This window comes from Falco naumanni, chromosome 11, assembly GCF_017639655.2.
Source record: "Falco naumanni isolate bFalNau1 chromosome 11, bFalNau1.pat, whole genome shotgun sequence".
Lineage (NCBI taxonomy): Eukaryota > Metazoa > Chordata > Aves > Falconiformes > Falconidae > Falco > Falco naumanni.
Genome location: NC_054064.1, coordinates 19,367,890 through 19,393,248, shown reverse-complemented (window position 1 = coordinate 19,393,248; position 25,359 = coordinate 19,367,890). Strand labels below are relative to the sequence as shown.

The 25,359-nt window shown below is 44.0% G+C and overlaps 1 protein-coding gene across 5 annotated transcripts; it reads left to right on the top strand.

Moving 5' to 3' along the window:
* The first annotated feature begins 1,830 nt into the window (after positions 1 to 1,830).
* SAMD13 (sterile alpha motif domain containing 13) lies at positions 1,831 to 21,787 on the top strand. Of its 5 annotated transcripts, none has more exons than XM_040611165.1 (5): positions 1,831 to 2,621; positions 2,899 to 2,998; positions 6,126 to 6,210; positions 10,015 to 10,126; positions 15,429 to 16,588. In XM_040611165.1, exons 3-5 carry the CDS (start codon positions 6,158 to 6,160, stop codon positions 15,570 to 15,572), a joined length of 309 nt encoding a protein of 102 aa, XP_040467099.1. In that variant the 5' UTR covers positions 1,831 to 2,621; positions 2,899 to 2,998; positions 6,126 to 6,157; the 3' UTR covers positions 15,573 to 16,588. The 5 variants fall into 5 exon arrangements, 3 of the variants coding, with proteins under 3 accessions (XP_040467099.1, XP_040467101.1, XP_040467102.1); XR_005830218.1 differs by lacking the exons at positions 1,831 to 2,621; positions 2,899 to 2,998 and adding exons at positions 4,571 to 4,720; positions 21,552 to 21,787 and having other exon boundaries at positions 15,429 to 15,850; XR_005830219.1 differs by lacking the exons at positions 1,831 to 2,621; positions 2,899 to 2,998 and adding exons at positions 4,571 to 4,720; positions 16,606 to 16,679 and having other exon boundaries at positions 15,429 to 15,850.
* Positions 21,788 to 25,359: the final 3,572 nt, after the last annotated feature.

The window sequence follows — 25,359 nt, the reverse complement described above, 5'->3', positions numbered from 1 at the left end:
GTCCTCCTCCCCTCCAGGCTTGCAGCAAGGGAGCTGTATTGCTGATTCAGCACCATGCACCTGCAGAGCTCTTAATCCATGTTGATCCTGAAGCCCGGAGCTTTTACAAAACTTTTTGCATATCTACAGGCCCTGTTTTTTCCCTTAGGAGAGGGTACCCAGGTAACTGCATGGAATATAAATCAAGGGTGACTGACTTTTGTGCTCTCACCTAGTATTTAAACATGCACTTCAACTTAACTGCCTTTGAAATGAATGCCCGGTTGGTACAAGTCACTGTGCCAGATTCTTGCCACGGATTTTCTGCCTTCCTTCCCTCCACACTTGCTTTAGACCAATGCTATCTTTGGCCTTTTGTCTAGGCTTTATGCAGAACTTCAGAGCAGCATGACAGTGCTCAGCCACACAGAAAACCCTGGCAGATCAGATGGGGAGTGCGAAGAAGACACAGCATGGCTTTTGGATGACCTTCCTGGCCAAGGCAGGAACTGAAGAGAGGTGCTTCACTGCTGGACTCTGGGCGGACTGGGAGTACCTTGCTGGAGAACTGTCCCTCATCCCTCCCTGCAATGCCAAAGTAGGGAAGGGAGAGCAGGACGACAGGTATTAAGCTGTCGATGCTGTGGAGCAAGGTAAGTGGCAAAATTCTTTTCAAGCTAGAAAGAATATGGACTGGAGTGGAAAAGATCTTAGCTGAGAATGAAGTGCTGGAAAAGTGCAACCTGGACCAGTAACAGGGATTATGCCTGTTTCTCTGTGTACGGTAACTGACGGGGACTGTGGAAAAGACCCTGAGGTACTTACCAATCCTAGGATGTCTAAAATCATCAGTGCCATATAGGTGTGATTAAAAAAGTTCTGTAAGTGTGGTGTGGAGACAGGGGCTATTCAGAGCAGACAGGGAAGATGGAAGGTACTGCTGAGACCCTACTGCACCCCAGGGTGCAGCTCCAAAAGCCTGTTGCTGGAAGGTGGATGTACACAAAGAGGAAAGGGGAATGAGCTCAGAAAATGCAGAGCTTATTAGAGAGTCTAAAAGGGCTCTGGTCATTCAGGCAGCTGAGCCGGCTCTGGGCCGCACCAGGTATGGATGTGGTGGTGTGAGGCTGTGTGGATGCGCCTGCCATGGCAGGAGGCCGGACTCTGTGGCCTGGAAGGTCCCTTTTTAGCCCTTCATTGCTAGGAAGGAAATGATGCAAAAGGGATTTTTTAAGTCTGCTGCTACTAATAGACTGGAAATAGCTATGCACTAATTCAGTTTGGGTGGTAGGCAGTCATCTTAACCCTGTGCCACTTCCACACCTGCGATGGGAATTACCTACAACCAGCCTGTGCCCCCTGATGGCTTCCCCTGCCCCAGTGCAGCACATTCGGAGAGGCGGATGATTTCTGGCCGCTAGTCACGTTCGGATGACATCCATGGGCATGCGAGCTACCTGGTTCACCTTCTGGTTCACCCTCTCCCTCTGTGAGGTGCCAGGAGCCACAAATGACCAGCGCCAGCCCCGAAACGTCTCCCTGAACACCCGGAGGAGAAGCGTAGCCCCTCGCGGCGGCTACGCCGCGCCGTGGCTCGGTAAGCAGCGGCAGCCAGCCGCTCCCAGAGCGCCACCGCGGCCCCAGAGCCGCCGGGCGGCCCCCGCCGGCCTTCAGTTCCCGGCAGGCCCCGCGGCCGCCAGGCGGGCGGCTATTGGCGGGGCGGCGCGCGGGCGGGAGCGGCCCCGCGGCTCTTCCCGCCGCCCGGGGCGGCCCAGGGGCTGCGGCCCGCCCTGCGCGGGGGCTGCGCCCGCTGAGCGCCGGCCCTTGTGCCGGGGGTAGCGCTGGCACGTTCGGTCGTTGTTGACAAATAAACACATGCTTTATACGCGGATATAGTCCACTGTGCTTTGTGTAAGTCTAGTTTACGCAGAGGAGCTTTCCTGGCACCCCTCAATGCGAAGCCACCAAAGCTCTCCCTTGTTTTCTTCCTTAGCTTTCCCCACGAACACGTGCAACCCTATTTTTACCCAGGACACTGGAGTGAGAAAGGTTTAAAGGGCTTCATTGTGCTCCGGGGGAGCTGAAATTCAGTCCCCACTGCACAGCTAAGGGTGCCGTGCTCTCCTCTGCCACATGCGCAGCATATTTTGTCTTTGTGTGCTGCTGTCACAAAACAAAGGTTTCCAGTAGAAAACCAGCATTTCCCAATATCCAGAAAACAGTTGGTGTCCAACGCCTACACTGACTTCTGCATGTGTCTCCCTTGTGTAACAGCAGAAGTTGAGAACAGGTCTGACCCCTCAACCTGGATCTGCCAGCCCTGTTCTCACTTTGTACCCTACGTGGCCTGGAAACTTTTTTTTGCCAGAAGCAAGATGCAAATAGTCAAACAAAAGCCTAATTCACTTTCCAGCTTTGTCTCCCACCGGATGTAATCTTGTTTTAATTAAATTACCTTACCCAAATGAATGAAAATACAAACCACAGATCGTATTCCATACTGAGTTTTTCCACAGCCCATTTTCTTAAAATTCCTCTCTCTTCTGTTCAAGGTCCTTCTGAGAGAATGCACGCACTGCATGAGCCTCACTTCGAATACTCTGAGGATTAATTGAAGAACATGATGGAAGGAAGGGAAGAGTGTGAGTAAAATAGCTGTTTTATATTTGTATCCTCAAATGTCAGTTCATTACCAAAGTTAGAAACCAGCTGATACAGAAAACTCATTACAGTCTCATTTAGAATGCTTATTTCTTGAGAGGAAAAAAAGAATTGCCTTGCATGGCTTTCTCATTCAATGCAAGTATGCCACATTTTATAGTATGCTTTGGGATGTGAAGTAAGGGTTTTCTTTAGGGTGCAGTATGTTTAATACTCTATTTAACTTGCTTATCTGTATTTATTTAAATTTCAAAGCAGTAAGGACTCCCACTGCTCTCTGTTCTCCACGCTCCTATCAACACTTGAGTCCCATTGTTTGCATTGTTTCTGTGAGCTTCGGCCATTTATTTGGCAGCAGGTAAGTCAGGCAAAATGAAATGGTTGGGGAAGTGATGTCTACAGTCCTTTGCGGAGAGGTACGCTTTTCCTGTGATTTTCGTGCTTGTAACTGTGTCCGGTTAGCAGTTAGGTGACTGATCTCTGTTCACACACGCAGCCAGGATGTAGTAAGTTTTTTCTGGGAGTGAGACAGATGCATGTTGCCTGGGACAGCCCTGCGCCCGCTCTGCTGGCCAGCAGGCGCCGTCTGTCAGTGCCGGCTGGGACACTCGTGTCATGGAGCTGGGACTTGCTCTGTAGAAGCCAGGCTGAAGTCACCAGTTGGTTCTGTACAAATCTCCAGGTAGCTGGTAATGTCCCCCTTCACTCTCAGTGAACAGCAAGGGTGTAATTTGAGCGGTGCGACTCAGAAGGGAAGTCTGCAAGTAAAACATTCCACAAATTTGTACTAACCCAGACTACTAAGGATGCTCAAAAGGTCACAGCACCTGAGCTGTGGTTGGAGTGGTCAGCCCTGGTGCTGGAGGGTAAGCCTGCGAAGCCCGTGTGTGGGAAAGGCAGGGTATGTTGGTCAGTTGGTATCACTTGCTTAACTTTCCCTAGCCCGTGACAGCACATCATCCACATGACACTTCTATGCTGTTAGAAAACATCCTGAATCAAGAGAAATTTGGAAGAAGAAATTTAAAAAATTGTGTAATAAAGAAAAAAAAGTCATAATTGCTGGAGAAAGTTAACAACAGTTATATTAATCTCTGCGGGTGAGGTTTTATTGCCTGTGGGCCAGTCTGTCATTTTGTAGGCACTCGGAGTTGTACTTTTTGCTGTACAGCAAATCCTGTAGGTGTCCGTGGGTCTCCTCCTGAAGTAAGGCACGGTGCTTACAGGAGTAAGAGATGTAGCTGTCCCCGGGTGTGGCGGTCTCAGTCTCCTCCCTGGCCCCGCTGCCAGGGGTGGCACAGTGGGGTGGCACAGTGGGGTGGCACAGTGGGGTGGCACAGCCGTGTTGTCCTTGGTCACCCTGAGCCTGCCGGTGCTCCGGTTCCAGAGGAAGCCAAGTGTCTGCCGTTCCCCGGCAAGTTGACAAGCTCATACTAGAAAGGAATTTTATGCCACTTTATCCGTTTTCCGAGATCTGGCTGATCCCGTTTCCCGCTTCGTGTAACGTCTCCTCGCCTCAGGTACTGCACCCTTCGCAGCTACCTGCGGATTCTCCCCCTTTCCCCCGGCTCCTGCCGCCACTTCGTACACCCCCTCGGCAGGAGGAGAGGAACCGCGCACAGGGAGGTCCCGAGAGAAACTCGGGTCACGAAGGTGGCGCCGGGTGCCGCTGCCGGGCCGTGTGCCGCGGGCGCCCCCGCATGCCCCCGGCCCCGGCGCTGCTGCCGGAGGGCAGCCGCTCCCCGCTCCCCCCGCCAGCCCGGCGGAGCTCCCGGGGTCCCCTCCCGAGCCTCCGCGGGGCGGTGCGAGGGGGCTGCTGCGGGGCGGCCGGCGGGGGGACCCCGCGGCGGGGGGGGGCGGCGCAGCGCTGCGCCTTTAAAACGGCCGCCATGACGCGGGCGGCGGTTGGCGCGGGCCGAGTGTGGCGGCCGCGTCACGCGGGCCGGGAGCCAGGCGGGGCTGCTGCCCGGTGTCAAACTGAGCCGCCTCAGAGCGCCCCGCTGCCGGCGGGGGGGCGGGAGCCGGGGGCTCCGCTGCTCCGGAGCAGCCTGTAGCAATGCTTTGGTTTAGTTGCTCGTAGGTAGGTTTTTCTGTCTTACTTCCCCCCCCCCCCCCCTCCCCCCCCCCCAGCCCAAAAATGACAATGTGGTGCAGTGCTGCCTGGCGAACGGTTTCGGAGATGCTTGTAAAATGGTGAACGCGTGTCACACAGCCCCGGCGGCGCCGTCTCCTCGCCCCGCCGCGGGGGAAGGGGAGCCCCGGGACCCCCCCGGCGCCGGGGGGCTGCGGGGGCCGGGGCTCCGCCGAAGGTGCCCTGCCCCGAGCCCCGGGCGGCTGCCGGGTCCTGCGGCCGCGGCGGGACCGGCTGGTGCGGGTGTCGTTTTGCAGTCACCTCAGGTGAACCAAGAAGTGATTTGAAGGAATGTGTGCGAGTTATTTGGTCAGTGATGCAGGAAGCAGCATCTTTTCGATTAGTTTGTTACTGTTTTCGTGGTGCTTTACGTGCTGCTAGCAGTGTAATAAAGGGTCTTTTTTTTTATTTCCCCCCTAACAGCAGTATTAATTGCTATCCTATGTTTTTTGCAAAGTTTTAGCTGAAGAGTGTGATTTCCCTATTCTGTACTTCCCAGAGCTCTGTTACATTTCACTGGCATCCATTAATTCTACAGCAAGAACATCCTGAGTCCTTGGTCAGTTCTTTGGTGCTCTCGGAAATAGAAATGGCTTACTTGAGAGCAGAAAGAAAAGGCACGGGTCATTTCTGCGTGTTCCATGGAGCAGTGGAAAAAGCTGTCTGGTGGAAGTACTCCAGCACGCTGCGAGGAGGGAAACAAACTGGATTGTCTCCTGTGTCTTTTGTATGCTCCTTTCCTTTTCAGGGTTCAGTATGCCATACCTGTAGAAGCAGCTGTGCTAGTACAGGAAGGATGGTCTTATGGATAAGATACTGATTTAGGCCTCAGGAGTTTGGCACTCAATTAGTAACTGCTTACCAGCTTTGTGTGAGATGGGTGTAAGTCATTTTGTGCTCATCTGTATCCCAGATTCCCCATTTGTAAAACAAGGCTACGGATTTCAAAACCTCACTAGGGATAAGATGATATGTGTGTTCGTGTCCTCTGTGTAGCAGGATGGCTAAAGGCATAATAAGCTCTCTCGATACCTAGTTATATATTGCACGTCAGTCTCTATGTGTATGAATATATAGTTCGATCTAAATTCTCTTAGTCTCAAAAAGGATCAAAAGTAGTATTACCTTCCTTGATTTTCAGGCATGAAATATTTCTTGCATTTGCAGCATAGGTCAGGTTTTCCTAGTTCATTAGCTATTTGCCAGGCTTCTGAGGAAAGCGGTCTTTGACAGCACCTTACGCTCTGGTGGAAACATGGTTGTATCCCTGTAGAATGCTTGTTTCTGTTATATTGTGTGCTCTTTTCATACTACCAATAATTAAACACAGCTTTTTTTCCCCCTTATTGATCAGTTGCTGAAGTAAAAGAAACCTCTATCCTCCCCATGCTAACTGTTGACATGGAAAACAAGGAAAATGGCTCTCTGGATGTCAAAAAGTAAGTGAATCCATAGTGTTTGGCTTATGTAAACAGCACATGGATTTTGATTGTAGTTTTCCTTTGACTTAATATGGTTGGCAATAAGGGTTATTCCTTTGCTCATTTCAAACCTTCCCTGTACTCAATTACTTTTTATTGTATTTCAACTTCGAAAATTCTCAGGCACTGAATTGATCAAAAGTGATGTGTGGGAGGACTATATAGTAATGGAGAGATGTAGGAGCCTAGTAACTTAAGTTAGGGTTGTACCTTTCTCTATTGACTTCTCCTCTCAACCCAGAGACTAAAGCAGATGGTAGCACTGTAATCAATACCCTGCCTCTGCTCACGGGTCTGCTAGTGGCTTTTGCAGAACAGCGCCTAATAGAGAGAAGTGTCCTGTATGGAAGACTCCCGTCTGTCTCATTCAGAGACATACACCCTTCTCTACTGACTGCCTAGCCATCTAGAGCTAGGTAGTAGCAGCAACGTATGCTTTTGGTGTCAGTTCTCTTCTGAAACAGATATTTTAAGCTGTTTGCTGGAGAAGCCCTAAACTGCTGATGGGTTCAGACCTAGGGTGGGAATATGACGGAGGCAGGGTGTGCACTGCTCTACAGTTTTCTTTAGTGTGGTAGACTGTAGGCTAAGGGATAGGAACTGTTCTGGAGGCATTTCTGTATCCTCAAAGGTCAGCAATTCTTAGATTAGGACTAGCAATTCTGAGTGAAGTTATGATCTGAGAAATGAAGTTCTGTGGGGAAAAATTCAGCCTTACTGCTTTAGAGTTGTAGAAGCCATGCTGAGATAGATCTATAAATATATAGATACATTAAAAAAAAAGACAAAAACCAACACAAAGAAAGATACTAGAGAGATTTCTTAGTCTTTCCTCTCAAACTGCAGCATTTCTGCAAAGCTGCACCTCATTCTTCTCCCTCAGATCCCTTTTCCGTAAGTCTTCCAAGAAAACTTGAGAATGCTTAGGCTCCCAGGCACGAGAGTAATATAAATAATAATAATGGTCACTTCAGGTTGCTGATAAAACACCTGATTCTGACCGCATCAAAAGATCTGATGACAGCCATTAAAATCAGCATGCTCCCTCTTCACTTGAGGCACTGGTTGTACCACACCAACATAAAACGCATTTTCCTGTTCAGTGACTATGAATAGATTATATCGTGTATGTCCCTCAGAAGCCACCTTCATTTGGCAGTCTTGCTTCTACAGTGAGCGCTGTGTGGTGGGAGGAGAAGGGAGGCAGTCAAAGCAAGGACAGTTCACATTTAATCGTTTCCCCCTGAGGCTTACGTGATAAAGGCTCAACTATGGATTGAGAAGGTGTTTTTTTGGAACTGATGGGGATTGTAATTAAACTGATCAGGAGCTCTGGTGTCTGAACGAATGTATACAGTATTGTATGTGTGCATATCTACAAAGGAAACATTTGGCGCTTTCCTGAAGTGGTTATAAATAGCTTGGATAAAATCCGTTTGTTCACAGCTATATCCTTTCAGGCCTTGCTGCTTCTGCCACATGATGGCAATAAAGGCACAGGGACAGTGGTGAAAAGCAGACAAACCTAATCTTTATTCATTATCAGTGCATCTAGTATCTCTTTACAAACCATAAAATGCCAGTCCTCTTAATATTTTACAGCATCCAGGATGTCTGGCATAAACTGGTGTACAGCTAAGCCATGGCTGTTATGTATTTCTTTTTCTTGCCTAAAGAATAGAACCATGTGCAACAGCAGGGCAAGAAGGAGGCTGCTGAAGTCCATAAGCCAAATGAGCATCTGTGTGGGTAAATGGGTTAAAACCCAGCCAGCTTCCAACAGTCTGCCACATGCCTTTGAGTCTTCTGCAGCTGTATCTGTGGAAATTGGCTCCACCTGAGGTCCAGCATGATGCTATTCCTTGAGGCCAGAACTTGCGATTATTTCCTGTGATTAGTTAATGACTAAGGTAGAGCCCCTGAAATCATTGCAGTTGAGCCTGGGATGGGGCTGGATGAGGCTGTAGTTCCCTAGCAGTAAAAGAAGAGCTATGTGAATTTAAATATAATTCTTCAAATGCTGCTTTTACAAATATGTGTAGGCTTTACTTCTTAAGCCTCAGAATGTGCACAACACCAAAAATCTTAATTGAAAAGCATTCTTTGATTAAAAAAAAAAAAAAAAAAGTGCTGCTCTGATAAGGCCAGATAGCCTCATTTTCAATTTTGCTGAGTGTTGCCTTTCTATGTAATCACAATCAGTGAAGCGATTCATGAAGTCGTTACTTGATGAGCAAAAGTAAGAAACTCAGGCCCTTTGCTGGTTGCTCTGAGGTATGTGTATATTCCATGTGATAAGTGAAAGAAACTGCTTTTACAAGGTCAAGTGCAGCATACAGTGTGATATCAAGGTTACAGTGTGAGTGCCTAGGACCAGAGTTTTGTTGCCGTATTGACATATGCATTCCCAGAGTTAGAGGAGAAGCAAAAATCATTGTGTTCAGGAATCCTCCTTCCCAGGGCTCAGCTCGTTGTAGAAACTGGGATGTTGTAGAAACAGTGGTGGGAGGTACTCTGTGTGATTCTGTTTGCTCCTCTTCATGGCTGGTTGGAAAAATGGTTGGCTCCCAATTCACTCAGTTATTTTGCTGAAAGACATGCCAGTCTAGGCAAGACAAGAGGTGGTGACAGTTGGAAAAGAAAAATTTGAAGGACAGAACAAAAATGCTGTCAGGAGAGTACAATCTGTGCTTCTTTTCCAGCTGGTGCTGTTGAAAATCAAAGTCCTGCCTCTAAGCTTCAGGACCTGAAATGGACAGGATTCTGACACCTGCCCCGATCTGTACATTTTTGCTGTTTCTTCATTAGCATTATGGTTAAGCATGCAGAACAGCGGAAAACATCTGGCATGAACTTTGGGACTTCTAGTTGGAGAAACATGTTAAAGAAGTTCTTTCTGTTGATATCTTGCCTTTCATCCTCCTACATTGCTATAGGAAAGGCAATCAAGCTCACTGTGTGTCTTTTTTACCAAGAATTTGAAGATATGCAAAAGTTATCTGAGATAGGGTGATGGCAGGTTGAGGATAAGAAATACAGAAGGATAGTAATATGAGGGATTGGTTGTTTTTGCTACTGTGGAAAGGTCAGTCGCAGAAGGAATTAATTCTGATTGTGTTTAACAGATGTTTTCTTGGATTCATAGCTATTTTAGAATAGCTTTGTCCATAGATTTGTCCAAAGATGAGTCCAAAAACACTTTTGGGAAATCTTCTATATTGGACAATTAGTGCAATCATTGGTGCCTCTTTTTTTTTGTTTGTTTTTGTTCGGTTTGTTTTGTTTACAAGGTAAAGATGGTTTCCAGTAGTTTCTGCACATGTTACAAGGAAGTGCAATCTCATCTGGGAAAAGAATAATCCGCATGCTGCAATTCGTTATAAGTACTTGGTAGCTGAAAACAAGATGCAGTCTTGAAAGGCAGGGATTTGGTACCTCAGTCATGGTAGTCTTTGTTCTCCAACTGCAAAGGCAGCACACCTGTAGGAAAAGATCCTGACTGATTACCTCTGGCTGATGTGAAGATTCATGTACTTTTCTTATTTGGTAAAGGGAGAGGTACCTCAGTTGTCCCCAGCATCAGGTCTTTGAAATGGAAGGGAACAGGAGTGACTGTTCTGTATCAGGATCGGGGGAGTTGTGTCAAAGGATACTTTTCCTGGAGGTACAAAGGAGGAGGGGATGTACACAGGGTGTGCACAAAGAATCAGCAGACGTTCTGCACACGTTTAGTGATTACTTGTCTGGATTTGCACTTTGCAGTTCAGTAGAGAATGGGAGACCGCCGGATCCTGCTGACTGGGCTGTTACCGATGTTGTGAATTATTTCAGAACAGCTGGATTTGAGGAGCAAGCCAATGCTTTTCAAGAACAGGTAAATCTGTTAGGAAACACCTTTTGGCTGCCACCAGTTTCTCACATTGCACATTTTTGCCATGGACCTGCTTATATACAGTTAAATGGAAGTGAAAATCCTACATTAATAGGGTGATTTTTGGGTGAAAATCCATGGGACTATGGTCTTTGAGTAATAATACTGTTCTACAAGGTGTTGTTAATGGGTTGGAGTGTGTTTACAGCAGCCATCTGAAAGGTGAGGAATCTAAACAAATTTTCTGTCTCAAACTCAGTCCCTATACAACCCACTTGGTTTTGCTGTCTTGTTACTTAAAATGTGAATGGTAATTTCTTTCTTCCTTACTGTGTTGTGCAAATACACTTAAGGGTACTTATAAAGTCTGGGGCTCCTAAGAAGCAAGTTGCAGGCCTAAGGTGAAAAAGGGGCTGATGTGTTGCATTGAAATTGGCCATGCGCCTTGCAGGTGAACAGGGAAAGGACAAGCTGGCAATAAAGGGGAAGAATCTTTTTAGGTGTAGGAGCAGCGTGTTTGTAGGGCTTGGTCTGAGAAAGAGGCTGGGTCTTCGTTTCTGGGCCTTGTAGCTGCTGATGCTAATGGATGGCTTCTTTTGGTAGATTTGATCAGCAAAGAGCTTAATAGTCATATGGCCCCTTGTAACTCACCTGTCAGCACACCTGTAAGGAGCGTTAGTGGGGCAGGATAGAGGAGCTGGCTTGCTTGGCTTACAGCCCACCCGTTCCGTAAAGAAGGAACTTAGATCTCCAGATTGTCAGTTCAGCACCTTCTCTGGTAAGTCTACAGGTTTGTGTGTGACTACCAGGAAATTAGTTAACAACAGTTATATTTAGTTATCAAAATAGATGGCTTGACCTTCCAAGGCACTGAAGCTACTGCAAGTTATTGGCAGCTTTGCAGGGAAATTGTGCATCTAATGTGAAATAACATTGCTGTTGGTCAGGTTAATCCTGCTGACCTTCAGCACTTGGACAGTGAAATCCCATCTGATCCTAACTGATGAGTGAAACAGAGTATCTAAATTTAGCTCTTTTTTCTTGGGGGTAAAAAGGCTGGTGTTGGGTAATTCTCTGTCTGGGTGCAAAGAGAGGCTCTTCCTGCAGCTGCTACTAGTTTTTTAGAATTTCAAGATGGGTAAACAAGACCAAAAATATTAAGTGTATCCATTCCTTAATACCAGCATCCTTGTCTCCTCAACAGCCCTGGAAATGTGGGTTAAAAACCACACAGGCAAAGTAATTGCGGCCTCTGGGAATTTTTCCCTTATACTGACAGATACCTCTGACTTTCATCAAATATCTTAACCTCTCTGCACCTCAGCTGGCTTGTCAATAATACTGCAGTAATTACTACTGATCTTGCAGCAGCAAGGTGAGGCTAACTCATGAGTTTTGGCAAAGCAATTTGCAACAGCCTGATGGAATGCAGTGTAGAAGTAGAGTGTAAAGGTTTTATTATTACTCTGCAGTGAGGGCAGGTGACTTCAGGAGGAAAGCTGAAGCAAGCTGCTTTTTAGCAATGTGTTGCCAGGGCTCTGCTAGAATAGCCATGGGCAGAAATGTGGCTGTGATTCTGTTGCCAACTTCACTTTATGCCAAAGCCTTGGAGAGAGAGGCTGACAGCTGCTACCAGGATGTGCAGCCAGGAGATGTGGGATGGACACTCACAGCAGAAGTCATTGCCACTTCCTTCGCCCTCTGTTCCTTAGCAGCCTGAAGAGCAGCAAGTGCCTGATTCTACGTGCCAGCTCTGCCAGCCCATTCCCCTGTACGCACCAGGAACAGCCTTGTCCCTAACCTCCTACAGTGGTGGTGTTCTGTTTCCTCTACACTGTTTACTAGCCTTTAACTTCAGCTCTGTGTACTTATGGTCTTTCTTATCAGGAGCTCACAGGCCTTCCAGGTATGGCAGTGCAGTCAGGTTCTCTTTGAACCCTTAGCCATCCTTTGTCTATAGAGTCACCAGGCATGCAGCTGAAGCTCTGGCTACCTCCATTTTTCTATGCCATTTGTACTGCAGCTTGCCTGGGCCTCAGAAACCTAAATTAATTTGATCTGCTACTGCCCTGAATACGTACTGGATGGGAAATGAGGCTGTAAATGGTAAAATATTCTGTTTCACCTACAACACTAGGAAATTGTTTTCCACTGAACTGCTTCAGTAGGGGTAGCATAATGGTTTCCTTACGAAACTTCGGTAGCCCAGAATATAATCATGAAATCCATTATTACATTCAGCTTTTACACAACAGAAACTGAGTCCACACTTCCTTTTGATGAATCTGAATGCCTGTGGACTCACCCAAAGCAAGTGACTCAAAGAATTTTTAAGACCTGAATTTTTCTTACAGCATTTTAAGGACTGCAGAATGTTTTGTTAAAACCGTGCTGTAAGTGGTAGTAAAGAAGTAATGATTGTATGATGATTATACATTATTCCTTCTTGGAGTTCCACTGGTGTCAGCAAGTCAGAAGAGCTCACTGATGAAAACAGATTCAACTGAAAGATGTTGACTAATAAAAAAAATAAAAATTAAAAATGTCAGCAAGCAAATCAGACAAGTGCATAGTTGGAGGCACAGGATAACTAAAGAGAGAGACAGACCAGATGCAGGATGAGGGTGTGAACAACTTCAAAGAACTGCTGCTTGTCAGTACATGGCTGAGCTTTTGCCAGGAGCCCTGGGGAGCACAGTGGGCTGTGGCTCACTCAAAGACTGAAGCTGTATGCCGTGTCTTGAGACATGCTGGTGCTATGGCTGACCTTCATTGTCGCCCCTGTGGCGGCTTAACCGTTGGTATTGCGATAGCCAGATAAGCCCAAGTAACCCGATGCTAGTCTGCTGGCATCACTGCAGTGCCTTACCGGAAGGGAGCCCGGGGTTTGGTGCTAGCTTGCCTGCTGCTGCTTCCTGGCAAAGCCATGGCATGGAAGAACATGTGAGCATGCTGGCTGCCATCCTTGTATGTTAGCTGTACTGTAAAACTGTACAGTTCTTAGTGACTTGGAGAAAGAGCAGGAGTGCTGGGTGGACTTGAAGCTTCACTGGTCCTCTGGTTCTTTGCTGAAGACAACATGGTATTGCTGCTGAGGTCATCCTGGCACAGTGGGGTAATTCCCCCATTAGCTCTGGTTGTGCAGAGGTGTGCCTCTGCAGATGACATTAAAAAGGCATACCAAAAGTTGGCATTGAAGTTGCATCCTGAAAAAAAAGATCCAGAAAATAGAGAAGTAGCAGAGAAGAAATTCAGAGAAGTCACCAAAGCATACAAAAGCTTACCTGGTGCCAAAAACTAGAATGATTATGAAGCAGGTTTAAGTGGAAGAGGTAAAGCTCACAATACACACAAAGATATAAAACACTTGAATTCGGAATACATAGTCACTAATTTCTACCCAGATATATTTAAAGAATTGGGTTTGTATTCAGTGAAAGCCTTAGTAGTTACCCTGTGGAAGAAGGGAAAGGAATAGGTGCATTTTTCCTATTCTTGGAGTTTCTCCTGTTCCAGGTACTGGATTTACTTCACTTGGATCCTGCCAAGCTGGAGGCTGTTCTTCCTCCATAGCATCGTTGAACAGCAGCAGAAAAGCCAACTTCAGATGGGTCATAGCAATGAGCAAAATACTCTCTGGTGTCAGAATTCCCACAGAAAGAATTGTGACAAATGGAAAAGAGAGGATTGAAACTGGTTTTAACCATTAACATTCTCAACAGTAATTGGAAAGAGGCACCTGCTATAATTGGGTAAAAGTTATTGGAAACTTTTTTTCTTTTAGAAATGCTGTTACATTGCGCTCTGAGGCATTAGCAGTCATATCTCTTGGGGAGACTTTAAAGAAATTCCACTTTCAGCTGATCTTTGACTGTTGTGGTTTGTCCATATATTTTGTATTTATGAACTGTCAAATCATAAGAGACATCGGTCTGGACAAATTCATGCTAAATTTTAATACGTCTTCCTCTTTTTGTGTTGAGTTTTAATGGAGGATGGGATCTCTGACATTTCCAAGACAATGTTCAATATTCCCAAGGAAGATGCTGCAGTGGGACAAACTGATGTGTGATGTTTAGAATGTTTATAAAAATACAGAATTCTGGCAATATATTATCATGGAAAACAACATCTGCAAGCATTTGAACAGGTTGTTGGCTATTGATAACATTTAGTAGTTAAATTCAACATTTAATAGTGAGGGGGGTTTATTATTAAAAATAAAAGGGAAAGCAACAGCAGAGTGAAGTCCAGTGCAGGACAATGCTATATACAATGCTATATATATGCCTTTATACAATGCTATGTAAGGCTATATACTGCTTTGGGCTGTGACTACCTTGGGAGGTCTGGCTGTGTTGCAAGACACCAGTCAGTGCACGGCTGTGTAGCTGTAGCTCCTGTTTCCCGCGTAGCGCAGTGTGATTGAACTGTGCAAGAATGTGTAAAGAAAAGGATGGTCCCATGTCTAAAACGGAAATAGGAGTTGAATAGGAGTTGAGATGTGGATTCCTCCTCTTCCATTTAGACTTTGAAAAAAATCATTTACAGGTACTTTTCAAACATAGAGCAAGGTTTTGAGGTAGGAAAACCCCAAAGCCTACAGGATTTCTAATCTAAACAAGTCAGAAAGCCAAGGCTGGAGAGAAAAAAAAACCAACAAAACATATCTGTGATTTTAAAGTGGGAATTTTAAGCAGGAACAAATAGGAGTTGTTGAGACCTAAGCAGGGAAGTTGCTGCTCTTAGCTTCTTCTGTTGTAAGTGGAGGAAAAGAAGTTCCCTTAGAGCGTTGAGATCCCCAGTTAGGCCCTTCTGAAATTTCTAATTGCAGGAGTCTTGCCCCCACCCCCAGGATGTATGGGAAGGTTGGTCTTTTAAAGAAGGCATCTGAAGTTATTAGCAGATACTGACTAGTCCAAACTTGCATATCACTGTCAATGGTAATTCTTCTGAAATGCGCTTCATAAGCCTTCTTCTTAAGAGTATCCTTCCCTTAATGGCTGATCATTAGGCAATCTGCACACGTACCTATTAATTTGAAACAGATTTAAAAAGAGGGAATTTTGGAATTGGGTTCATTTGGGTTTTGTGCTTGACTAAATAGTATTTACATATTAGTCAGCACAGGTGAGCACTTGAAAAGCAGACAGCAGTGTTTAGCAGCTATAAACATAGTTTCAGGATAATCAAGGCTACTATTTTCTCATTGATCCCCTGTAGTAGTCTTCCATTTGTTGCATGACTGTTCTCATCTGTTAGATTTGTACATTTGTCTTTATCAACTCTTTAATTCTTCTTATAGGAAATTGATGGCAAATCATTACTGTTGATGACAAGAAATGATGTACTGACTGGACTTTCATTAAAACTGGGGCCTGCGCTGAAAATCTATGAATATCACGTAAAACCTCTACAGACACAACATCTAAAGAACAACTCTTTATAGCGAATTGCCTAATTGGGGTCGTGTTGTGCCTCAAACAATAAATAAGCAATTTGGTTTCATGTGATGGAACTTTGTAAAGAGAGAATATATCTATTAAGAATTTAAACCAAATTATGATATATATCCTATTGGATAGAGTTGGCAATATACTATATACTGAGTCTGAACTGAGAGAGGTGGTGTGTATTTTTTACATAGTACATAATGATTTTCTCTTTTAGGAAGTGTCAGTGAGCATGTTGAGATAGCTACGTCACTGTATCCAGATCAAAAGGGAGGTATGTCATTCTCATTTTTGAGCCCAACATGTTCTTGATTTCATGAATTAATATACCAAAAACCCCCAAAACAAAACACCCCAACCCAAGTAAAGTTTACATGCATCTTTGGGAGACAGAAACCAATTAAAGTAGGGTTTGGTTTACACTAAAGACATACTAAAATTATTACTACTTATAATTTTAGGATGGGACTGACACTTGCCAACTCACCCTTTTTTGCAGAGGGTCCTATTTTGACCTTATTAAGGTTTACTCGCGGTATGCTGCAATGTTTAAAGCTGTATATACAACTAACATAACCCCTTCGATAGCAGAAGGTGTTGCGGACAGGTGAAACTGGGTTGTGTATTTTTTGCTGTCCTTTAAATTTTCAGCTTGTTTTCACCTGTTTTTAATAGTAGTTCTATGTAAAGTATAGTTGGTTTTTAAAAGTTTGTGTTGCTTTGCAAAACAAAAAAGCTTCATTTTATTCCTTTTTTAATTTATGATAACTTGTTTTCTAACATGCAGAAATTTGTAAAAAGTAAAATTCTGCACATTTTTAATATTGTCTGTCATTGGTGTTGTAATGGTTGATTTTTTTTTTATGCTTTACTTAACGATTTGAATACTGAAAGAAGCTGTCTTGTCACCATACATCTCTGTTAAAAGAGAGTCTTGTTCAATCTGTTTGTACCAGTTCCCTATTTGATAGGTTGCTTGCTATATCCCAATAAAGCATTGCTTATGTTTGGATTCTGTTTACTTTATAGATCTTTTACTTTCTCTGTTTCTTTGTTGTGGTATATTGGAACTCCTGGTTTTCTCCATTTTCCCATTAAAAAGGTACTAAACCCACTTAATATTCTATGTTCTTGTGATTACTTTTAAGACCACCTACCAAGATATTTAAAGATTTCATTATTTTTGCTTTTTCTTATCTAGTGTTATATACCACTGAAGGAGAAGCCCTGGTCAGAGTTCATCAGTAACATCTGTGCTTCTGTTAGTCCCTTCTAGAGCTGTCAGTGGTGTGGAGGTGCTGTGCTGGCCCTGGGGTAGCAGGGTAACATACCCCAGAACGCCTGGGCGATAGCGCACAGATGGTGCCAAGCACTCTCTGGGCTCACCATCTTTTCTGGCCCAGAGAACTTTGTTATGACCCCTGAAGTTGGGATGTGGGTTTGCATCAATGAGGTTGGGCAAAGGAACCAGGATATAACAGGACAGTGTGGTGAATGTGGAAATGGTGGCGGGGTGCAGCTGAGGAGGGAGAAGGTAACAGAGGGTGATGCTTTCTGCCAAGTGGAGACAGGATTCAGGGAGAGGAAGAAGAAGCTCCTGTAATCTCCTGCCTAGGTGGTGGCCCTGCCTTGGCTTCTGACTTGGCCAAGTGTGAGGTGGCTGTTGATACTACAGTGCTAGAAGAGTTGCTTATGGTTTCTGGTGTTGAGATTGAGAAGGGGTAAAGCGTTATTAATAGCTATGCTGTAGGGAAAGCTCATGGTATGTGGTATAATAGATAAACTATACAGCAGCATGCTTTCTTGTATACTTTCTAACCTTTACATTGTGTAACATATTTATTAGGAATTTGAGACACGTGATAGGAGGTGGAGATGTACTCACCATTTCTCTTTCTGTCCCTCTGTACTGAGCTCACTTCAGGTATCAGTCTGTATAGCGGGTTTGTAAGTCACAATCTGATTTCTGCTTATAATTTTATTTATAGTGTGGTAGTGTTCAGAGATACTTAATGGGACTAGGGATCTTCTGGACAACTGGACTCAGGTAGAAAGCATCATCCTTGCCTTGGGAATTTTTCAGGTACAGTCTGTATCAGGCTAATTACAGGCTACAATTGAAAAATTATACATGAAACTCCTAAATATTTTAATATGGGATTAGGTATGTTTATGAAAAGGATTATATGAAGCAGCTGTGTGTAGCTGTCTGGAGATGCCTACCAGCCCTGTGTTTGTAGAACTGTTGTTGGAGGAGAATACATAGTGCTATGTTACTGAAAGATGAATTGAATATTCTCTTTTTCTCGATTTGCGTGTTTGGTGGGGGATTGACACATTTTGTAGATCTAAGGGTGACACAGAATTAAAAGTAAAATACATTTATTCCATGAGGAAGTAAAAAGCTCAGCAGTGCAGCTGTGAGAGTGCATTTGGTGATTACTGAGCACTGTTCTTTCTTTTAATATGTTTTAATGAGCAAATGAATTGCATTCAGAAACATCCAGATTGTATTCCCCTTTTGATCTGCACCACTAACTGGTTCATACAAGTAGAGGCCTAACAGAAAGCTTGCTGCAAGTGTGGAAAGGAATTTGGAGGATGTGGCTCAGAAATGTAATGATTTTTTTACTGTCCCTGATCTTTACTGTAGTTTCCTGCTGTTCTCTGAGCTTTCTAATGCTACTGTTGTCTTTGTGCAGGTGACTGTTCTGGTTTTGTCTGTTACATTTTCCTTGCTGTTTCTGGGAGAACAAAAAGTCTGTTTTAAAAGACTGGAGGGTTTGAAAGAGGAAGTCAAAGCCAGATTATTTTTAGCTACCATTCCTCTTGCAGAAAACGCAGCTGCTGTTGAGATGAGGAAGTGACTGATGGGCATTACTGGATGCCATGTCAATATAGCAGTTTTGTGAGTCGCAGAGCTATGCAGGAATCCGCTTTATAATATGCCCTTAATGTGCCTGCAGCTAGGAGAGTCCCTCTTTTTTCAAAAGCCCTCCCTGTGCTTTGGGTGGTGGTTAAGCTGCCAGTGTCGCACTGCTCAGCTGATACTGGGTGCAAGAGCGATGATGGTTTCAGTGCTGCAAGTCCCTTTGCTTTCACACTGAACCAGCAATTTTGAGAGTGGCCTCCTCCTCCTAGAGGCAGCTTTAAGATGCAAAGCAGCAGCCAGCTCCCCTGCCCTGCTGCCGATCTGCACAAGAACAGAGGGGCACACTGCAGCCACGGTCTGCCTTTTCCATGTCCTTCCTCTTACCCTTTTCGTAGTACCACTAGTGCACATCTCTCAGAGTCTTATATACAACTTTTAAATTGATTTGAAGGCATTACAGTATGGCCTTCTTGGTGTGATGGTAGTGAAATATATATAGGTGGTGTTCATCGGCTCTGATCTTTGCTGTTTGGTCTCCTCTCAAGCCGTAGATACATACGCAATGCATAGCATGCTTACTTTGCATGCAAATATAATGACAAGTACCACACATAAAGCACATATAAGGCAACTGTCAGCAAAGTGTGGAGGCTGTGGCTGTGCCTATCCGCCAAGGTCACTTCCTCAGCTCAGAGAAAATTGTTTTGTGTGCTTGCTGATCCCCTTTAAAACTGTTTGCTCTAATGTGCTACACTTTTATCAATTTGTAGAAAATTCTTTGCTCTTACAATTATAGGACAAGACTCGGCAGCTGTAGCAAAGGGAGTAGCTACCCACACATCGCTCCTCGTTAGAAACGGCCCTGGCAGAATGTCACATTAGGCCCTTGTTGCCAGTGATTACCTGCTAAATAGCCTTTTTTCAACATGTTCAAATTCTACCAAGTCCTTTACCTTATTCTCATTTATAAAAATCAGCATTTAATTGGTCTGTTATCTTCAACACTCCTCTTTCCGCTGTCATACTTAAGTTACAATCACAGTTACCTGAAGAGCAGAGGGTCTTACTTTCTGTGAGTCTGGGGGAAACTACAAATTTATTTTTATTTTTTTATTTTTTTTTAATGGCAATATTGTCTAAAATTTGAAGGCTGAGTCTGAGCAGGACCAGAAAAACATTATCTCACTTTGTCTCCATTCTGGTTCTTTCCTTCCAAGTCGAAACAGCAGTTCCTTCCCTTCCAGGAATGGGTTTTGTCCCAAAAGTCACATGGGAAATTGACTAAATATGCATGTGAGCAGTGTAACCGTCACTGGCTCAGTAAGCAGCAGGATGAGTAGAGCAGTACAGAGAAAGGGTCTGCTGTGCTCTCTCACCTTCACCTCGGGGACAATTTACACAGGCAGTGGATTGCCTTCTGCTTTGGGAGAACGAGAGGACTTTGTGCTTGGGGATGTTAGCCAGGAGAGGCCATCCGTGTCCTGTTCCATCGCACCGAAGGCCTCTGTGCACTGTCACCTCTGCGTTGCTCAGTTTTGACAGCAGCTTCCCCCAGGGAGGTGCAGAGGGCAGTGGCTGTCATTAGCCCACTGGCAACCTGCAAGGGCAGTCTTCATTGCAATAACGGGCAGACTGATTTAATAAGTAGCTTGCATTCCTGTTGGGAAAGGCTGTGTTCTTTTTCATATGATAATGTAACAAAGTCATTAGTTTGTTGGTTTTTTTTTTTTTTTTTTTACTTAGTCTCTATAATTAGGGAATTGTTTGATTGAGTGATGTTCCATTGGATCCCAGATGTGTATTCAACTTACTCCTAGAATAACATTAGCTGCTAGATGCTGTAAATTTGAGGAATGCAGCTGTAACCTCAAACACACGAAGAGCCCAAGGGGAGCACCATTAGGACTGTAAGTGGCCCTTGGTCTCCATATGAGGGTTTTATTGCTACCAAAGGCCACTGGTGAGTACTGGAGGCCACTGTTTATATGCTGCACTCGTGAGCATCTTTGTCAAAGGCACAGTCAGCAGTTGTAACTGCTGTATTATCAGCTGATCTGCTGATAAGGCAACAACAAATGTCTCTGCATTGGCAGGCTTGCACTCATCTCAAGATGTTCTCTTCCCTTTTTCAGATGATTGCTATGATCCAGCTGCTCCTCAACCCTCTGCGGCACTAGCTATGTGGAGGATGCCCCTGACTTTGTAGCAGCTAAATCATACCAAAAAAGAGAGGGAAGGCTCATCACTTGCACCTACCTCTGTTTCAAGAGTAACATTGTTTTGTTTTGTACTGGTGGATTGCAGCAGGAGGAAGGAAGTAGAGATTAAGAAACTTGTAGCTGAGTTAGTTCCTCAGCTGGTGGCCAAACCATAGGGAGAAGTGTGGAAGGCGGGTGTGTGCCTGAATGTAGCAATCCTGTTTCACAAGGATACTCCATTATACTCCCTTTTCCCATCTCTACAAATATCCCCTGCTAGTTTGCCTGGGCTTCTCTACCTGGAAATATGTGTAATCTAGAATTTGGAAACATTGCAGGATTACGAGGCCATTAAAACTTGAGCTTTTGTCTTTTCCAGTCCGGTGTAGATGTTAACATGGTAATTGATGCCTAATGCCACTCCTGAGAGGCAGCAGAAGACCCCCTCAGTACTCAGGCACTCTGGTTTCTGCTGTTTTGTTTCCCTCTGCGCCAACAGTTTCTCTGCCTCCTTATTTTACTAGTTTTGAGTTCCTCCAGCATTGTTTGTTTGGGGTTTTGTTTTGGTTTTTTTTTTTCAGCTCTTCAATATCCAGATAGGAGAAATACTGGTCCTCACTTTTTTCTTTTTGTATCTTCCGTTCTCTCCCTTCTTTGGTTTGTCTGATTCTTTTACTATCACTGTATTGGTCCCGCACCCCCCATATTTTTGGCTTATCTTCTAGTCTTTCTTGCCTCTGTTATGTTATGTTCCTGTTCCAGGCTGGCTCCCCTGTGCACCTCCATCCATCAAGGCCTGGGTTAAAAGTGCCTGTGCCCACAGGCAAGCATTTACTTGCAGCAATACCTGACTTGCTACAGTCAGTTAACGGGACTGAATGATTACCTTTGCTTCTGCCCCCCAGGTCCGTGAAGTACTCCTCCAGCTCTCTCTGGCAGGCAGCAGTAGGGTATGTGCCCCTTTCCTGGTTCTTTCCACCGCTTGTTTTTTTATGAGCCTGGCGGAAGTGAACTGCTGTCCTGGTGTGTAATTTGGGATGGATCTTCAAGGGAACATGACAAGCTTCAACTCAATACAGCTGAGAGTTTGCAAGTCAGTAATAAAACTCTGTAACAACTAACCCTAGCTCATGTTGTTTCTTATTTGATTGCCATAGATCAGTCATACATCAACTGATCTAGTAAGTGTTATTTATACATGTATTTTTAAATACATATATGTATACTTATGGGACCAGGTGTGTGTGCATGCACTCAGGTATGTGTGTGGTTTTTTTCTTTCTTAGACTGGTATGAATGGTAAGGTTCAATCTCAGAATAAGAAAATTGTTTATATCCTAATTATAGCTGAGATGTGAGTTGACATTTCTGGTCCTATAAGTGGAGACATTCAGTAGGTTTCCTTTCTAGATACAGCCTGTGCACTTTCCAGTAAGAAGATGGCTGGCTGTTGTATGTACACAAATAGCAGGATTCTAACTTCGTAAGTGTTTACATTGAGATTTCTAGCCAGAAAGGGGTTTATTTGAACACTTTGTCAGCTCAGTTCAACTTAGAATCAGGGTTCTGTATTCCTAATAAAGCAAGATTAAAAAAAAAAAAAAGAAAAAGAAAAAAAGACAACTTTAAAGAAGAAAAAAAAAAGTAGCTGTAATAGTTAATGAAAACTGACAGGTTTAAATGTGTGTTGGAAAGCAAGTAGCCTGAATATCTGTAGGATAATACAGCCAGTGAAGACAGATCACTTGTACTGACCCTGACGGTGACATTTCTTCTCTGTTTTAGATATTGGCTAATGAGTTTAGCTGGTACATTTTATCTTTGTGACATTAGCTGCATGTGAAGCGTGATCATCAGCTGAGGAGGACTGTGGCTGGACTGCTATCAGAATCGAATAGGAACAGGATGTGAAAGAATCAGATGCTAAAATGATAGTAATATGTGTGTACGCTTGAAATAGTGTTTTTGGTAGGAGGCTGCAGGCCCTATAAACTACTGGGATATAGCCCAGGACCAGCAACATTCATGTTATCAGCAAGAAGATGTATTTTAAATGGCAATTTATGATCTGCTAACTGCTGCTCAGTTTCATCAAGTGTGATTTCATTGGCAAAGCATCACAACTGCCTCTGAGTAAAATGCGGTAAGCAACCTGAATAGCTCCTCTGGACAGGAACTGGGAAAAAAAAAAATCTCTCAATTAAAATAATGCAAGTCCATTGTGGAGACTGAATCCAATGAAGCCGATGGGAATTTGGTCAGGTTTCAGGCCTGAGTAAGTCTGGCTAAGTCCCATTTTCAAGAATGATTTATTTACGCCATTGTTACCTGAATCTAACTGCCATATGGAAAATTTGGGCTTCTTCCGATTGCCTCAGTTCTTTCTTCAGAAGCAATCTGCCCACGTAAGTGACTCAGGTTTGCAGTGCTGAATGGAGCTGTGCCAAGATGCCTTTATAGAAACCACATTGCATGAGTATACATGTGTGCTTGTTGCCACAGGAAAGTCTATATAAACAACTGCTTGCTGCTCTGTGTCCTCATTCTGCCATGAAGGTTAGTCCACTACTACCTTACAAGCCCACAAATGAAGCACAAATAGTAACGAAGGAAACCACCTGCCTAATGCAATCAATTTCTCATAAGGTAGAAAGGAGGTGGGTTGTGAAAATCTGCCTTGTTTAGAAACAGGTTAATGTTGAAATGTTCAGTAAAAGCCTTTTTCTTCCTTTTTTTTTTTTCTTTCCATCTGTTGGTAGCGAGCCATCAATTGGAACAAGACTTGTCACTTTTTGAGGTAAAATTAGCTGAACTAAAACATATTTCTTTTACAGTGTCTGCATTTATACGTAAAGTAGTAAACAGTTTCATTTCTTGTTTGGTAAATAGTCAAATACTAGCTTGTTTTTTGATGTTGCTCTTTATTTGCCCTTAAAAGATACATTAATAAATTACAAGCACCGAAAAATAGTAGAAATAGCAAGACATAAGCCCACAAGTACAATATGACACAATCTAACAAGGTAGGAAAGAATGTCCCCAGCAAAAGCTAAAAGTGTTGTAAATAAAACTTTCAGAATTGACTAATGGCCAGAGAACAGCGTATCTGGGACAGCTTCGCTCTGTGGTGTCATTTGTCCTGTTGTTTTTCAGGAGATATCTCAGGCTTGTGAACAGCGTCTTCCCTTCGCATCTGTTATATCCTGCTCAGCAAGGCAAGTTCCTATTTTTCAAAGCACCTCAAAATGTCACATGGTGCAGGACATGCTCCTCATTTTCGGTGCCTAGGAATTTCATGATTGTACCCAGAGGAATGCTGCAGATCTGAGAAGGCACAAAGGCAACTGAATTGCAGGTTTTGGAAGTAACTTTGGCCACGTCCCATTGGATTTGTGTTCTGTCATATGGTGTCTGTGAAAATGATGCTCACAGAAAATGAGAGCAGCGGTTAGAAGCTGTCAGAAGTTGAGCAGAGCAGGATTTCTGTTACAAATGTGGTAGCCACAGTTTGCAAGACAAGAATTGTTGGCTACGTAGTTTTATCTCCATGTTCAAAGCTATCACCTGGGGTAACTAAGGTAAGATGTGCATTGGCTGGCTGGCTTTCTGCCTACCCCTCCCAAAAATAATAGGGTTACTTATGTTGACTCCTGCCTGCTCAGAAGTCACGATGAGATTATTAGACCTAAAGAAAACTATTTAATTAAACTTACAGAGATAGCCCAAAACCTCAAACACTTCAGTGATTAATATAAAAGAAATTGTATAGTCTGATAAGTCACAGCAGCAGCCACGCAGTCAGAATACATGCAGAGAAATTAGTCAACAACTGTAACTATTCACACCGCAAAGGAGATATGAGAGATACTTGTGTGTGTGGTTTTTTTTTCCTTTTTTTCATTTCCTTTACAAAGAAATTGGTGTCTCAGTTACTGGGTCAGAACCTCGGCTCTGTAGATCAGTGTGGCATCAAGGGGTCATGACAGGTTACATCAATGAAACATCTGGTCTCATGCCTGTGTATTCATTTTACTGAAGGAACATTAGTAAATAGAATATACAGTGTTGCTGATTTTACGTGTCAAAAAGATGTTACCAACGTATAATTTTTTCATTAATTAATTGTTTCATTAAGAGGTCTGGAAATAGCTGGTTTAAAAATTAATTAATATTTCCAGCTGGGATTTTCAAAAGAGTGTAGGGGATTTCAATCTGCAAATCACACTGAGGTTCAGGGATAGACTTTGATTTCTGAATTCCTGAGGGTCCTTCAGAAATCCCAACCTCAGGAGTTCATAGGGGAAAAAGCAGTCAGCAACGTAAGAGGCCAATAGGGCGTATACGTTGATAGGAGAGCCATACTGTTAAGTTTATCAGGAAGGTGTGAGTGTAGCCAAGAGGTTTAGTTTCCCAGGGCAGCTGCCAGTCCAAACTGACTTTGCCTCTCATCTTTTAGCATGTGGCTTTGTGCTTCTAAGAACTTCTTCCTGCCAAGCGTGCAAGCGCAGGAGCCATAGGGAGTTTCCACTGGAACCAGAACCTGAGGGGGATAAGCACAAACACAGAGGTCATTTCTGACACAGGGCTGTGCCAAGCACCATCACAGCAGAAACCACAACTATTCACCTCCTCATAGACTCAGGCCCTGGCCCTTTCCTTCTCTTATGAACATCTATGGTAGATGTTGCTGTTATGACAAGTGAAAGTGGATCT

Coding starts and splice junctions, on each gene's coding strand:
- SAMD13 (XM_040611165.1), top strand. CDS start 6,158: ATGCTAACTGTTGACATGGAAAACAAGGAAAATGGCTCTCTGGATGTC. Junction 6,211..10,014: donor GGCTCTCTGGATGTCAAAAA/GTAAGTGAATCC, acceptor TGCACTTTGCAG/TTCAGTAGAGAATGGGAGAC. Junction 10,127..15,428: donor CCAATGCTTTTCAAGAACAG/GTAAATCTGTTA, acceptor TTCTTCTTATAG/GAAATTGATGGCAAATCATT.